Below are 17340 nucleotides of genomic sequence, written 5' to 3'. Positions count from 1 at the left end.
TTTTAATAGATCACTTACCTGCTGCGTTGTGCTTATGATATTCAATAATCTCGGGAATTGAACCAAAAGCATGTTTTTCGGCCAGATAATACTTCTTTGGGGATGTTGTTGTTTCCTTTATATGATAATGCCTGAAACCTGATGAGCCCTCCCTGAAATGGAAATCCAAATGTGTTAGCACCAAGCTGGAATCACTTAACTTCATTCTTAAGATATTTTCCACCAGGCAGCCACAGGTCCCTACATAGAGTCCCTTCTATTCTCTGTACGACTTTATTTTTCCCCATGTTCTTCTTAGCTTCGCCTTTCACATTAACAGATGGAAGTTTTTAAAGTGGTCACTGATAGTGTACTTGGCCCTTGCGTGAGATTATGAAAGAAAAGATTTACCAATTCCATTTACCAACAGTTAAAAGTCTTAAAGTCGCTATATTAGCTGGCTACTGTTCTTTGCCTTTGCTATTTTTTAAAAGATTTTATTTATTTATTTGAGAGAGAGAGAGCACGAGTGGGGAGAAGGGCAGAGACGCAGAGAGAAGCAGACTCCCCACTGGGCAGGAAGCCCAACCCGGAGCCGATTCCAGGACCCCAGGATCATCACCTCAGTGGAAGGCAGTCACTTAACCAACTGAGCCAACCAGGTGCCCCTGTCCCTGCTATCGAGGCAAACCTGCAAACATCTAGAAGACCTATACTTCTAAAAGTGAAAAAACAGACTTATAAAAAGTGTACAAATTCTATTTTAGAAAGCTTTCTAGAACACAGATCAAGTCATCCCTGGCCAAAAATCCTTTCAAGAGAACTGCCTCTGCTCTTAAAATAAAGCTTTTTGACATTGACGTGACCTGACCTCTACTTTTATCTCTTCGGGTTCTCTTTCCTCCCTACCCCACCCCTCCCATTCTGGCTATAATATGTTTTTGTCAGTTCCTGGAACTCACCATATTCTCACTCAATTCTGGGTCCAAGCAGTTTCCTAAATCAGAAACACTCTTTCCCCTCCCTCCGACTTCTGCCTGCATCACCCATCAGGTCTGGCTAGATGTCTTCAGAGAGCATTGGAGACTGACTGGGATACCTCTGGGCTATGGTACCCCAACCCCCTCCTGCTGCCACATACACACATTCTCTCCGAGCATAAGACTTTATGTACTACCTTAAGTGCCTGTTTGCTTGTCTGAATCCCCCACTAAGCTATTGGAGGGCAGGGTCTTGTGTCTACTTTGTTCACTGTGGTATATTTAGTGCTTAGTGCAGCACACGGTAATTATTTCTTGAATGTTGCTAAAGTTTCTGTAGACATTCTCAACAGATGAATGGAAAACCATAAGAAAATTACCAGGTATAGGAAATATGGATATAAGGAAATATGAATATAAAAAATAGGGAAGACTTTAGAAACCAAGTTTAGATTTCCTTGTTTAATGCTGAAATACAGCATATTTTTAAAAAATTAGGAATGCATATAAACTATATAGGAATTTCATACAAAAACACTTAGAGAGAGATGATTGATTGATTGATTGATCACTTACCCTCCAAACTTTGTATAAAGGGAGACGGTGTACATGCCTGGTTGACTGGAATCCCTTACCATAAAACCACCTTCTTTATCCTAAAATCCAAGTTAAGAAAATTTTTTCAACCCAATAACAAGTATCAATGCCATAGAGAAGATTCAAGAAACCAATCTTACAATTTCACGATTATTCTTTGCCTAGAAAATCTGCTTTGGAGAAGCACAATTTACAAACAGGGTGCATCTGCATGACTTTCCCCTTCACGTTACTGTGCTACGAGATTAGCTAAAGAATATACTCTCCCGATTCCCCACAATCACAAATCTTCACATACACCAGCATGAGACATTCCATTAATAGATCTCTCAGGGCCCTTCCAGAACCAATAGACAAGATTTTGCAATTCTTTTAAGTTGTGGACATGTGGGGAAACATTTACTAAAAAATGCATTTCTTAATAACAGGGTTTCATTTCATATACTTTTCATGTTTGCTATAAGCTTTGAATCCTCACTCAATATCATCTTCTATCCACATAGCATTTTCCCTGTAAATATCTCAGTGCTCTTTATAAGAATATTTTTAAAAAAATCCCTAATTCCCCTGGAAATCAATGTTAAATATCACTGTTCGGAAAAGGAGAGATGGAAGCACAAGTAAATCAAGCAGAAAAAGCCAAAAGACAAAACAACATGGAATGACTAAAAGAGAAGTCCTCATCAGGTTTGAAGCCAAAGAACAAGAAGCAGAAGCTAGGAACCTCCCATAGCTCTCCACCAATAACACCACAATCAGTCTCCAGCTCTGCAATTGCTTTAAGATGAGTGTGTTTAATAGTTGAAAAAAAAATAAATTTTATCATTCAAAGGAAAGACAATGAATTAAAGCCCCACAAATAAATCTGATGAAAACAATTAGGTGCAATTAATGATCATAATAGTTTACCGATCAGTAAAAAAGCGTAATAGCTACCATATATTTATTGAGAGCTTACTATGCTTTGGTGTATGTTCTAATATGTGGATCTATTTAATCCTCATAAATGTCCTATGAAACAGGTATTACTATTAACCCCGCTTTACTTCACAGGTAGGGAAATGGGGCACAGAGAGACTGGATACCTTGCCCCAGATCACACGGCTAGTAGGTAGCAGAGCCAAAATCTGGACCCTAGGCTTTCTAGCTACCCACCCACCTACAGCTGCTTCTCATTGTGCGGGGTCACAGGCAGGCATATAAGGGGAGTAGGTATGATAACATATCATTTGAATCAAGTAGTCACCTGCTTTTGCTCTCTCTCTCTCTTTTTCTTTAAAGATTTTATTTTTATTTATCCGAGAGACACACAGAGAGAGGCAGAGACACAGGCAGAGGGAGAGGCAGGCTCCCAGCAGGGAGTCCAACCCGGGACTTGATCCCAGGACCCCAGAATCATGACCTGAGCCAAAGGCGGATGCTCAACCACTGAGCCACCCCCGCTTTTGCTCTCTTAACATAAACTACAGATATAAGTGTCTAGCAAAACCCTGACTGGTGGTAATAAGCAGGAGATAAAAAGAGAGCATGGGTTTAAAAAAATTGAGAACTACTAAGTAGAATAACAAGATCATAAATGCAGATAATTATACAGATCATCATCTAATCCAACCTCCTTATCTTACAGATGGGCAAAAGAGACTAGAAAAGTCACAGCTAGACTCAGGTCTCCCGACTTGGTCCACTGTAGCTTCCTCTATACTATATCTTACCCTTTCATTTATTTATTTTTTAAAGTGTAAGAATATTAAAACATTATTATTATTAGGCATATTTATCTCTAAAGGTAACTCAATACTTATTAAAACTTTATTTATAAAAGATATCAGGTAATACTGATGTAAATTTTTTTTAAAAAGTAACTTCAGGGATCCCTGGGTGGTGCAGCGGTTTAGCGCCTGCCTTTGGCCCAGGGTGCAATCCTGGAGACTCGGGATTGAGTCCCACATCGGGCTCCCGGTGCATGGAGCCTGCTTCTCCCTCTGCCTATGTCTCTGCCTCTCTCTCTCTCTCTCTCTCTCTCTCTCTCTCTCTCTGTGTGTGTGTGACTATCATAAATAAATAAAAATTTTAAAAAAAAGTAACTTCAAACAAAAGGGAAAAACACATTTAAGTACTAACATCAAGGTAGCAAATAATAAATCGGTGAGAAGGGAAGTAATGAAAATGCTACCAATGTATTAGCTGGTACCTATTTTTCGAATGTTGGTCATTACGCTTTAATTAATTAGCCCAAATATATTAATTCAATTAACCTACTAGGTATAACAGTATGGGTTCATTTCCCCCTCAAAAGAGGTACATTGGAGCCCTAACCCCTAGTACTTCAGAATGTGACCTAATTTGGAGATTTACAGGGGGAATAGGGCTGAAATGAGATCTTTAGGCTGGGCCCTAATTCAATGGTGGGATCCTTAAATGAAAGGGAAATCTGGACACAGAGACAGACATGCATGGAGGGATGAAACACAGGGGAAAAGGCAAGAAGCCTAGAACAGATCCCTCCCTCACAGCCCTCAGACAGAGGAACCCTTCTGGCATCCTGATTGCAGACTTCCATCTAACTCTAGAACCATGCAACAATTCACGTCTGTTGCTTAAGCCACTCAGTTTGTGGCTCCTTGCTTTGGCGGCCCCAGGAAACTAACACTATACCGATCCTCCATTTTAAATGATTAAAAAGAACCACTTACATCACAGTGTTTTTTAGGCTAGAGAAACAGTTGTGTGAAATCATTTCTCAGAGATTTGTCATAATTATTTTGTGCTGAAACCAAACCCACAAAACAAGTACAAAACACTTACTTCACTTCTGAGAAGCTGCTCTGCTTTGCTTCTGTTCGTGTTTCTGCAATACCACCTGAACAGAAAAAGGATGTTGAAAACCTCGGGTTTTTAAAATTATTTTTTATTCTTTGTAGGATTAACAAGGTAATACTGCTCATCAACAAATAAAATTAATAAGAACAGAATGTTACTCACAAGCTCAATAATATAAGCAACCGCTAGTAACATTTGGATACATATACTTTCAGACTTCTTCTACCCACCTCTTTTTATGAGGATACACACACATGCCAACATTTGTATTTTTTTTATTAAAGTGGGATCAAATGATACTTGCTATATCATAACCAGAATTTTTTAAATATAACAGTATATGAGACATTGTTGGAAAGCAATCTAGTTTTCTACATCATGGTATGGATATGCCATAATTTATTTAAGCTATTCTTTATTATTTAAAACAAAAATCATTTCTAATTTTTCACTATGGTAGGGATAACAAGAACAAATTTCACTGCACAAATTCCAACATGTAGGAAACATTACCTTCCTTTCATTATTGTATTTAATTCAAAGTAAATCTTACCCAAGCCCCCATCCCACCAATAGGCTGTAGATTTCATCTGAAGTCTAAACGGAGGCTCCTCCATTGAATTTCACAAAGGTCCCAAGTGCCAAAAGAAGCAGAGTAAATAGAAGAGTACGCTTCCTGGGTCTTCTAGACTTACTAGTTGCAACACACCCCCCCCCCACCCCTCGGAATATATACGAGGCTCTACTGTAGGGATCGTGCCATAGCCACGCAGCAATGCCTGCCCTCCCGCCAGTCCTGCCACCACTCCATGCGACAACCCCAAACCCTTGCATCTCAAAGCTCCTTCTTAATCCTTGGGAAATCTTTTCCAAGGAAAGGTGGAAACTGCCATGGCCCACCTCATCCTCAGAGACGCTCAGCCCTCTCCCTGCTTCCCCAGCCCAGTCTTTCCATGATATTATAAGTCGGCCAAAGAACATGAACTCAGACCGTCTTTTTTAGCTTTCTGCTTTAAACTTTTTATTGTTGTTTGTTTTGGTCGGCTTGCTTTAGATGTCCTTTAGTGAGCAGAGAACCTTCCACCACAGTCCAATTTCTTGAGACTTCCAATGTTATGAAAACAGAGTGACCCCTCTGGACATTTTTGTTTCCCATCACTGGTTCAGCCTTTTATAAAAGAACCAGCACCTGCCTTTGACCCAGCAAGCACCCTGAGACAAGTGAAAATAAAGGCCTTCCCTGATTGTGGAAGGGAAAAATACAAAGAACAAAATATAAGATCTTTTTTTGGCCTAGATTCTTTATGCACTTGTAGCAGTCAAGCTACAATCTCAATACAGTAACTCTTATTTTATTTGGAGCCTGAGGTGATTAACTGGAGTTGTGGGCATTAAGATCTCCTTGTGGTGGACCCCACTTTATGAACTGAGACCGAGTTTAACAAAAGTGCAGCTGTAATCAATCAATTTCTGGATGCAACAGAGAGATACAGTAAATGAGGAGAATGGAATGGATTCTGTCCCTAAGCTTTTCCACTGATACAAGACACATTTATCAGAATGTCAAAAAAGTCATAAAAATTAATTAAGGAAAGGCAACTAGAGCTCTCACAGTGTATTGTAAACCAGCAGGACCTGAAAGACTGGGGGAAAAATTATCTTTATAAATAACAAAGACCCAAGCCCGTATTTTCACAGCAATAGTAAGCAATGGAGGTTTAGTCTCGCATTCAGATGGAAGAAATCAGTAAGCCTATCTCAAGAGGAAATTATATTTAAGATATTCAGAGACAGAATGAGGTCCTTTCCCATCTAGTACATTCAGCTCTTGGGAAGGACAAGGGGATATAAGAAAGAAAAGGAGGGACACCTGGGTGGCTCAGTGGTTGAGCATCTGCCTTTGGCTCAGGTCGTGATCCTGGGGTCCTGGGATTGAGACCCACATAGGGCTCCCTAAAGGGAACCGCTTCTCCCTCTGCCTATGCCTCTGCCTCTCTCTCTCTCTCTCTCTGTGTCTCTCATGAGTAAATAAATAAAAATCTTAAAAAAAAAAAAGGGGGGGGAAGAAAGAAAAGGAATCCATGCCACAAAATACAGGTAGGCTTTTTAAAATCCCAAATAGGATCATTCTTTACGGCATTTGCAGATTCCCTGGAGAGGGTATTTTTCCCTTCCTAGGATATAAACCCAGACCTTTGAGAATATGTTGAAGGAAGGAAAGGAGGAAGGGGTGATAAACAGATGAATCAATTCGTGGTGTTTCCCAATGGCCTGTTGTGCATTCCCTCCCTCCTCTGTGATACTTCTCACTAGGGGAGAAGGGAGGGACAGTGGTGCCTCTGCGGCACTCATCCTGGTGAGAAGAACTCTACACAGAGGTAATGGTGAGGGAGCCCACCTGGTGAGCAGGAGCCCTGGCGCAGATGCCAGCCCACCTCCATCTCTCCTCGCCCGTCGCAGAGACGCCTCTCTGAGAGAGAGTGTAGTGAGCTCCCCCTGATGAAGGAACTCACTCTACACCTAGAAAGAATAGCCTAGGATTTGTAAATAACTTGTCAGTCCGTCCGTCCCTAGATGCCAAAACCTGATGTGAATGAGGTTTTCAGATTGGCTAGTCATTTCGAAAACATTCTAGAGGATCAGGACTTCACAGTGGTGTTTGAATAGAAAAGGAGATGTGGGGAAACACTCTGTCTTTTCTGGGAAGTTTGGATGCTTGGCAAGCTTCTTGGGGAGGATGTGTTGAATAAATTACAAAAGGAAGACAACCAGTTTAAATGAGGGAAAAACAGAAACCAACAAACCAACCAACCAACCAGCTATAAACCTTTGCTGGTTCTCTAATTTGACCCTTTCCTCCTGAGCCACCCACTCAAAAGCCTTATCCTAGATTTTGCCCTGTTCTAAGGCCCTTTCCTGTCTGTCACCTCCTGCCTTTAACATCTTTCCATCAAAAACATGTCATGACCATCACCAAGATCCCACTTTTCTCCGGCAGCAGCTCCTCTGACCCTCTGCTCCTCAAACAGGAGGAGCCTGGGTGTTGCCTCGGTGTGGAGGTCAGAACTAGACTCAGATAGCCCTGAAAGCCTCGGGCCTGGCAGTCCTGTGTCCAGCCCTGTGGACAGTCTGTTGCCTGGGACTCCCAGGCCCAAACAAACAGCAGAAGAACTCTTGATTCAATAGCTGGCAAAAGGTTTTTAACCCTGGGGACATTCAAGACGTGTTACAGCAGGGGCTGTAGCGAAGAACAACACAAATATTGGCATGGGAAGGGAGTGAGAGAAGACTGGGGATCTCCGATGGTCTACTCTGAGAGGAGGTTTCATCTTTCTCATTGAGCGAGGCACGGCACATGCCATGTGGAATTCCTGACCCTGGGTGGAGGGCTGCGGGGATTCCCACGCCAGACCCTACACAGCAAATTCATTTAGTCACACTGAGGAAGAGGGGAGTCCCTTAGAAGAGAGGAAATTTCCAAACTAAGATAAATCCAAAAAACTCATGGCGATGAATCATAATCTCCATAAAATCCTTATTTGTAATCCCATGAGTCCAGGGAGTTCTCACAGTTAGATAAGGATTATGTGGCTTCCCCAAGCACAGCCCAGAAACATTATTTATTTTACATATTTTTTGTGCTGTTACCTATTTCTTAAACAACTTCCAGGGAATCACATCACTGAGCGCTATTCATCTTTTTCTAGATTTTAAGGTACACTCACATTACAGAAAGTGCTATGGACGGAAGACACAGCTTTTTAGTGCTGGTGGTGGTGGTGGTATTTTTTTTTTTAAGATTTTATTTATTTATTCATGAGAAACAGAGAGAGAGAGGTAGAGACACAGGCAGAGGGAGGAGCAGGCTCCCTGCATAGAGCCGGACATGGAACTCGATCCGGGGACTCCAGGATCATGCCCTGGGCCGAAGTCAGTGCTAAACCGCTGAGCCACCCGGACTGCCCGGTAGTAGTATTTTTAAATAAGTGAATGAAGCATCAGAATGACCACAAAAGTCTATTTGGTGTATATTAGCCTCTTCTCATGTACTACTAGTGGGTATAAAAATAGTATGCCCATTACTTTCTCTGGAAAGTAACTGGACAGCATGTATTAGGAATATTTTTCTTTTTTTAAGATTTTATTTATTTATTCATGAGGGACAAGGAGGCAGAGACATAGCAGAGGGAGAAGTAAGCTCCTTGCGGAGAACCTGATGTGGGACTTGAGCCCAGGACCTTGGGATCACGACCTGAGTCGAAGGCAGACACTCAACTGCTGAGCCACCCAGGCATCCCAATGCATTAGGAGTCTTAACAAGTTCATAACTAGCCTTTAGCCCAGTCCATAAATTTTTAGAGATCAATTTAAAACAATAAGCAGAAAGAGGTTATCCTGGTTATTATTACATAGCAAAGATGCCAAACACCACAATACCGTACAAATAAGGAAATGGTTACACAAATTATTGCACAAGCATGTGCCATGTGCCTGGTTGTATCTGCTAAGGCCTAGCACAGTGCCTCAGACATCCTAAGACCTCAGTAAATACTTGATGAATTTATGACTGAATGAAATATAATGCAGTCACGAAAACATTTTTGAAGACTATCTAATGGCATGAGGAAAATTCACATTCCATATACTGTGAAGTAGAATAAAGGAGATAGGACACATACACAGCATGATTCCATAAAAAATTTGAAATGAAATTTTCATGTTAACAGAGGTCAACTCTAGTTGAGTTAGGGGTAATTTTTCTTATTGACATTTTTCATATTTTGAAACAATTTTAAAAACAGTACTCATATATTGCTATTATAGTTAGAAAAAAAGCAACAAACTTTTTTTTTAAAGATTTTTTTTTTAAGATTTTATTCATTTATTCATGAGAGACGCAGAGAGAGAGAGAGAGAGAGAGAGAGAGAGAGAGGCAGGCTCCATACAGGGAGCCTGATGTGGGACTCGATCCTGCGTCTCCAGGATCACGCCCTGGGTCAAAGTCAGGTGCCAAACTGCTGAGCCACTCAGGGATCCCTAAAGATTTTTTTAGTAATCTCTATACCTAATGCAGGGCTCAAACTCATAATGCCAAGATCAAGAGTCGCATGTTCTACTGACTGATTCAGCCAGGTGCCCCCAAAACATGTTTTTTTTTTTTTTAAAAGGCTACTCTTGGAAACTGTATTCTGATTTCTTGAATGAACAACAATCTGTATTTCAAAGTCAGCTAAACTTGATTTGTTTACAATCGGTTCAATTGTATTTGCCCGTGTAACTCCATTCATACACAGTTCCTTCAGGTAACATGTATTGCAGGAACTAATTCTCACATCTTTTACCAATCTAGAAAACTGAGTTAATGGAAACTATCCATTAATCTCCCAAATGCCTTAAATAACTAGGAAAATTAAAACATTTTTTGGTTCTCCACATTCACAAAACAACCATTTACTTACTCATATTGGTCTAAGTTGTTTGATTTCTTTCCTGTTACATAATTACTTGGGATATATCCTTCACTCCTGGAAAAAAGGAAAATGCTTTAGGTAAACTGAAACTATTTTACTGAGAGGTTATTAAAAGAAAAAAATATTGCTCTTATGAAACAATTAGAGCATTATATTGCTTAAAGCTTTAAGTAAAACTAGTCAATTCCCAAGAATTCAATATATCTGTAGCATTTGATGCTTTACAAAGTATTTCCTCATTTGACCTTCCCTACAATTTGAGGTAGGCAGGCACTACTGTCCCTACTTCCTGGTGGTCAAATCAAGGCTTAGAAAGATTAAGGGACTTTCTCCAGGCCCCAAAGCTAGCCATAGGGCCAGAACTTAAAATCTGAACTTGTGACTAGGTATGGAGCTCTTCTGAATATTCCATGATGCTTCTCTGGAATTTACAATCTCTTGGGATGTTTGAAAGAAATCACTATTTCAGAAACATTGAAGTGTCAGATAAAAACACCCATTTTGCCAATACTCCAACAAGTGCATGTAGAACACTATTTCATAGAGGGTAGTCCCTGGCCTCTACATCAGCATCATTTGGGACACTTGCTAAAAAGACAATTCTTGAGTCACACACTAAGAAAATTGAATGAGAAGGTCAAGGAAACTTCAGTTTTACCCCAGATGACTATTACACACGTTAGAGTTGAAGAAGCCCTCATACTTGAAACTTGCTAGAGAAAAATCTCAAATGCTCAAATGAGGGCTCTTTTCACTTGATTGTGCAAATCATTTCGCAATGCATACATACATCAAAATGTCATGTTGTACACCTTAAATACATGTAATTTTTATTTGTCAATCTTACTTCAATAAAACATAACATTTTAAAAAATTAAAAAAGAAGCAATCATAATAGGTAGAATCTTGGTTAGCAGTCAAGATTGTAGTGTAAAAGACATACACGTATAAAATTTTAAAACTGAGTAAAATCCTTGTATTCTTAAATTTGAATTGGAACTATTAGTAAGAACTCATAATACACAAACACACACACACACACACACAAGTACATATATGTAGCTCTGTTGTACTGAGAAAGGCCTAGAAACAATGACAATTCTAGGAGTAATTAGAATCCTAGCAATCCAATTGTTGTCCAAACACTATCTCACTAAAGAAAAGCCAGGATTCCTTGGGAAAATGGCACATTGAAGGTCTGGCCAGGCAAAATACAAGATGAACTTGAGCTGTTTCATTTTACCCATAAAGCAAGGAAGCTAAGAAAGATCAAAGAGGTCCCAACCAAAACCAGCTATCACTGACCTAAGATAGGTCAATTCAAGCAAAAAAGAATAACGACCACAATGGTTGCAATATGCATCCATAATAATCCTTAAAACAGGGATCCCTGGGTGGTGCAGCGGTTTGGCGCCTGCCTTTGGCCCAGGGCGCGATCCTGGAGACCCGGGATCGAATCCCACATCGGGCTCCCGGTGCATGGAGCCTGCTTCTCCCTCTGCCTATGTCTCTGCCCCCTCTCTCTCTCTGTGACTATCATAAATAAATAAAAATTTAAAAAAAAATTAAAAAAAAACAAAAAAACAATTATTGGTTACCACTGTTATCACTAGGGGAGGCTCAGTCATCAACTGATTATCATTTTGAAAATTGATAAAAGGAAAAAAAAATCAAAAATTTTTCTTGCCTTTGTTGCACAAACTAAATAAACTGGTTGATGAGGCAGTTCTTTAGAGAGTCAATAAATGCAGACAGAATGACAAAGCTAGAAAATTACCATTTTACAACCCCTAATGAAATAATGGATCTAAGCACTAATCACTAATGAATGCCAAAATCATTAGGTGAAACCCTGATGAAGAACTTTATCATCAGCTGGACCACTGAGTCATCTTCACCTCATTAGAAGTGGGACAACCAGATATCAACTTCTAATGATCAAGCCTCTAGATTACAAGTTATAGGAAATAGAGGCAGAGACATAGTAAATGACACCATGTGAAAGCAATTAGCTTAATCTAGATTGTGGCTCATTTTGTAGGGTAAATGACCTGGTTTCATCAATAAGTCAAAAATGGGGGGGAAAAAAAAGGATGGGAACTATTGTAGAATAAAAGACAAATCAGCCAAAGGCAACTTTCATCTTAATTAAACTAAATAAATATTTATTAGAGCTAATGAAGGGGAAATGGAATTACATAATCAGTACCATCCTTAGACCTTGACCAGAAGGTCCCCTGCCATGACCTCACACTTTCAAGAGATGCTAAATTCTGTGTTCTCTCAGCCCTTTTCTAGATCATCATCTGGGTAACGAGGACCCCCAAATTCTCTGTCCATTGCTAAGGCCAACGCAGACCTTTCCACCTTTCATACTCTGAAAAGCAAATTATTCTGGTTATGTGCAACTCCATCTAGCCCAAGTCCAAGGAGTGGCCAAGCTGGGAAGTGGATTCTACAAGAGTTGTGGACAGAGCTTGGATATATGGCTGGGAGATCCACATGGTGCATGGGGGTTGGTGCTGGGGAAGAAGGGAACAGGGAAGGAAAGCACCCCAGAGAGCCAGCCCTCCGTGCACAGTCACATTCAGGCATGGGACTCCAATTCAAACCTTGCTTTCTTGTCATTTGGAAGGTACATTTGTCAAGTGAAAGGATAAATATTATTTTATTTACCAGTTTGTTAGCCTGACTTAGGGTTTCCAAATATTTAGATATATGACATGCGGACTTTCATTTGTATTCTTCCCCCAATCCTGAAAATGTTAGGGGAAAATCTACAGGTGGTATTTATTTAATTATTATTAAGTATGATAATGACATAGCAGTTGTTTAAAAACATCTTTAGTGTTAGACTTAGGGGTGAAACGACAGAATGATTTGAATCTACTTTTAAATACTCTAAAAAAGGGCAGCCCCGGTGGCACAGTGGTTTAGCGCTGCCTGCAGCCCACGGCATGATCTGGAGACCCTGGATCGAGTCCCACGTCAGGCTCCCTGCATGGAGCCTGCTTCTCCCTCTGCCTGTGTCTCTGCCTCGCTTTCTCTCTCTCTCTCTCTCTCTCTCTCTGCATCTCTATGAATAAATAAAATCTTTAAAAAAAATAAAATAAAAAATAATAAAAATAAAAAATAAATACTCTAAAAAAAAAAAACCACCAAAAAACAATTGGGAGGATTGGGAAATAAGTCCAGAAATGAAGTGAGGAATAGAGAATTATAATTGGGGGATGCAGCAAGGAGGTGAGAAAGCAGATTTGGAGGGAGGGTATGCTCTGGCCAGGACAAAAGAATTCCTCCTTTTTTCATCCACAGGAACTCAGAATTTAAACAGGATTATATTTCAGAGATAGGCACAGGATATTGTTTCTTTAATAAAGCCTAAAAGATACCCATCTCCTACATTTATCCATATTTACTCATCACTTACCAATGCTAAGGTTGAAATGACTGTTCCCTTAAATCCAAAATTATTTTGTACAAATAATGCTTGTTTTTAAGCATTTCTTTCTCTTTTTTAGATTTTTAGATTTATTTGAGAGAGAGCAAGGAGAGGGAAGAGCAGAGGGAGGGGAAAGAAACTCAGACTTCACCCTCAGTGCAGATCCTGATGCAGGGCTTGATCCCACCACCCTGGGATCATGACCTGAGCTGAAATCCAAAGTCAGACACTCAACAGACTGAGCCACCCAGAAGCCCCATTTTTAAGTGTCTTGCTTATATGTGTATATATGTATTTTATACAAACACACAAATGCACGTATGTGCACACACATATACACATACACACATTCTCTATCTCAGAAAAATGTAAGATTACTTACCTCAGGTGAGAAAAACCTACAATGTCACTCCTCCAGGATCAAAATAATCGATTAAACATATAATGAATGAGAAAGAGACAAATGTAATACATTCTAATTTCTAGAAAGAAGTGGCTGATCCATTTACATTTATTGAGTCATGACTAAGAATACGTTGTGTTACTGCAAATTAATAACGTGTACTTTCATTTACCTTTGGCTGAACTAGTCTCATTACATAATAGTTACAGATGATCCTTTTCTCACTCAGCACTTAACTTCCAACCCAACCCACCCACTGCGTGTCATACACAGAGAGGAAACCCTTACCCGTATTTATCTCTTGCTCTCCACCAATGAACATCATTCTTTTCTAATATAATATACTCTTGTCCTCTCTCTAATCTGAGATCATGTGCCTCTGTTGCTTGGAAATCGTACATGGCTACAACGATTTCTTCACTATTATCCTCTTCTTCAGGTGGAATTGGTGGGGGAGGCCTTCGCTAAAGAAAGACAACAACATATGAAAATTTAGTCATTCTGTTTGAAACTGGGTGTGAAGTAAAACATTAAATGACTCACACACCACCAGAGAATAAAGCAGAAACCTCAAGTCTACCTAATACAATTTGGGGAACCCTCTCATGACTTTGATGATATGGGTGCTACTGGGTTTCAAAATATAGGACATGAGTAAAAACCCTCTTTAAACATCAAAAAGCCTTTGTTCGGTGTCAGGGTAGCCCTCCCAGGACAGCAATGCACAGTATGTGAGTAGAAACCAGAGGACTGGGCAGCCCCGGTGGCTCAGCGGTTTAGTGTGGCCTTCAGCCCAGGGTGTGATCCTGGAGACCTGGGATCGAGTCCCACGTTGGGCTCCCTGCATGGAGCCTGTGCCTGTGTCTCTGCCTCTCTCTCTGTGTGTGTGTCTCTCATGAATAAATAAACAAAATCTTTAAAAAAAAAAAAAAGAAAAGAAACCGGAGGACTAAAGGTAGACCCACCATTCAAATGGCCTGCAAAGGGGAAAAGGTACACTGGAAAATGAGTCTTTCATCAGGTCTCCTCTCTCAGAGCAATCTGCATTTCTTTGTGCCTACTATGTGCAAGACATGCACTTAGTACCTAACACACTTTTTCTCATTTATTCTTAATATTGATCCTATGAAACAGAGCATATAATTCCCATTTTACAACTGAGGAAATAGTGGTTTAAGTAATCCACCCAGAGTCACTCGTACCACATCACATTGGATCAGGTGCTATCTGGGTCCCAAGTACATGTGTTTCCAACCCTCCCCCACTATTCAAAGGCATATCGTTAAATCACTGAAGTCACTTCTTTGTCATAATACTGTGGTCTTAAGACTGAAATATTCCTTTGAAGTCCCACACCTCTTCTACAATTCCTGAGGCCAAAATACAAGCAAAATGCCAGATGAAGAGAGGGCTCCAATGATAATCTCTGATATAATTAAGTTAATATTATTTGATACCAAAAAAAATCAACAAATCCTTAGTATATCTGTTTCTGATATGATATGTGGGGGAAAAGGGGCAGAATCATGTGAATGAGTATAAACTTAATTTATTCAAGCTGCAAATACTTCCAAAAGGTAAAGACCACCTACCTTCTTTGTTTCTGGTGCTGGAGGTAGTGCTTTTTTTATACCTGAAAATGACAACAACAAAAGTAGGTTAAAATGCCAGCTACCAACGACTGAGAGTTTTAACAAAAAATGAAAATGAACACATAGACAAGAAATCGACTTGGAATCTCTCACTCTGGTGCACGTTGCTTGTATCACTATTTCAGAGAAGAATTTAAAATGCTATAAGCTTGTCTGTTTTCTGCCTTCCTGAATGGGCTAAATGCCAGAGGGATCAGGGCAACATTCTATTCTTGGTAAACAAGTGAGAGTGCGACAAACTAAAAAGCTTCTACTCGGCAAAGGAAACCATCAACAAAATGAAAAGGCAGCTTAGAGAGGAAGAGAAAATACTTGTAAACCACATATCTGATACAGGGTTAATATCCAAAATATACAAGGAAGTCATGTAACTCAATAGCCAGAAAACTCAAGTAACTCAATTTAAAAATGTTGCAAAGGGCCTGAATAGCTATTTTTCCAAAGAAGACATTCAGATGGCCAAGAGGTACAGTAAGAGGTGCTCATTGTCTGTCATTCATCATCAGGGAAATGCAAATCAAAACCACAATGGAATGTCACCTCAAACCTACCAAAACAACTACTATCAAAAACACAGGAGGTAACAATTGCTAGGAAGGTGTGGAGAAAAGGGAAGCCTCGTGCACTCTTGCTAGAATGCAACCACTATGGAATACAGTATGGTGGCCCCTCAAGAAATTAAAAATAGAGTATCATATGACTCAGCAATCCCACTCTGGGTATATACACAAAGCGAAGGAAAGCAGTAACTTGAAAAGATATTTGCATTTCCATATTCACAGTAGCATTATTCACAATAGCCAAGGTATGAAAACAACCTAAATGTCCATCAACGGATGAATGGATAAAGAAAATGTGTGTGTGTGTGTGTGTGTGTGTGTGTGATGGAATGCTGCCCAGCTTTTAAAAAGAAGGAAATCCTGCCATTTGCAACAGCACGGAGGGCATATATTAAATGGATAAGCCAAACAGAAAAAAAAAAAAAAGACAAATATCATATGGTATCACTTACATGTGGGATTAAAAAAAAAAGTCAAACTCATAGTAACAGAGTAGAAAAAGTGGTTGCCAGGAGATTGGCGGTGAGGGGAGGGAAATAGAGATGTTGGTAGAGGGCACAAAGTTTCACTTTTAAGTTGAATCAGGTCTGAGGGTCTAATGCATAACTTGGTGACTTGAGTTGACAACACTGTAGTGTGTAACTGAAATGTACTAAGAGAGTAGAACTTAAATATTCTCGCACAAACACACAAAAAGGTAAAAACACGTAAGGTAATGGATGTCGTAACTAACTCCATGGGAAGAGTTCTTTCATGACACATAAGTATACCAAATCATCACACTGTACACTTTAAATAGCTTTTAATTTTATTTGCCAATTAGACCTTAATAAAGCTGGGGGGGGGGAGCTGCTGATGGTGCCACACTAGGTTCACACTTTAATAGGGTCGCTTTGAGCAGGCTTCCATATTGTGATAAAAGCTCTAGGGGCACCTGGGTGGCTCAGTCGGTGAAGGGGTTGCCTTCAGCTTAGGTCATGATCCCAGGGTCCTGGAATCAAGCCCTGCACTGGGGCTCAGCAGGGAGCCTGCTTCTCCCTCTCCCCCTACTTGTGTTCTCACTCACTCTGCATACTCTTCAATCAATCAATCAATCAATCAATCAATCAATCAATCTCTTGAAAACAGACCTTTTGATTCCATGGAGACAGCCCCACTGCTAAATAAACATAATTATTCATACAAAATACACCCACTGGGGATCCCTAGGTGGCTCAGAGGTTTAGCGCCTGCCTTTGGCCCAGGGTGTGGTCCTGGAGACCCAGGATCAAGTCCCACGTCAGGCTCCTCACATGGAGCCAGCTTCTCCCTCTGCCTGTCTCTGCTTCTCTCTCTCTCTCTGTATCTCTCATGAATAAATAAATAAAATCTTTAAAAAAAAAAAAAACACCCACCCTACACTTACACGGTGCTATAAGGTGTAAAGGTCATAGTTA

At 40.1% G+C, this 17340-nt stretch overlaps 1 protein-coding gene across 2 annotated transcripts in view; it reads right to left on the bottom strand.

Annotated features, from left to right (window-relative positions):
* The window catches only part of TEC (tec protein tyrosine kinase), a 133869-nt gene that overhangs the window by 15900 nt on the left and 100629 nt on the right, over window positions 1-17340 (bottom strand). For both annotated transcript variants that reach the window (XM_055339380.1, XM_055339371.1), the window contains exons 6-11: window positions 15285-15325; window positions 13981-14156; window positions 9836-9901; window positions 4362-4416; window positions 1536-1615; window positions 19-152 (exon numbers count right to left, since the gene is read on the bottom strand). In XM_055339380.1, coding sequence (XP_055195355.1) covers window positions 19-152; window positions 1536-1615; window positions 4362-4416; window positions 9836-9901; window positions 13981-14156; window positions 15285-15325 — 552 coding nt within the window. The remainder of the gene's footprint in view (window positions 1-18; window positions 153-1535; window positions 1616-4361; window positions 4417-9835; window positions 9902-13980; window positions 14157-15284; window positions 15326-17340) is intronic.

The sequence above is a fragment of the Nyctereutes procyonoides genome, unplaced genomic scaffold (genome assembly GCF_905146905.1).
Source record: "Nyctereutes procyonoides isolate TBG_1078 unplaced genomic scaffold, NYPRO_anot_genome, whole genome shotgun sequence".
Classification (NCBI taxonomy): Eukaryota; Metazoa; Chordata; class Mammalia; order Carnivora; family Canidae; genus Nyctereutes; species Nyctereutes procyonoides.
Note: the sequence above shows the minus strand (reverse complement) of the source record. Positions and strands in the feature narration are given on the sequence as shown.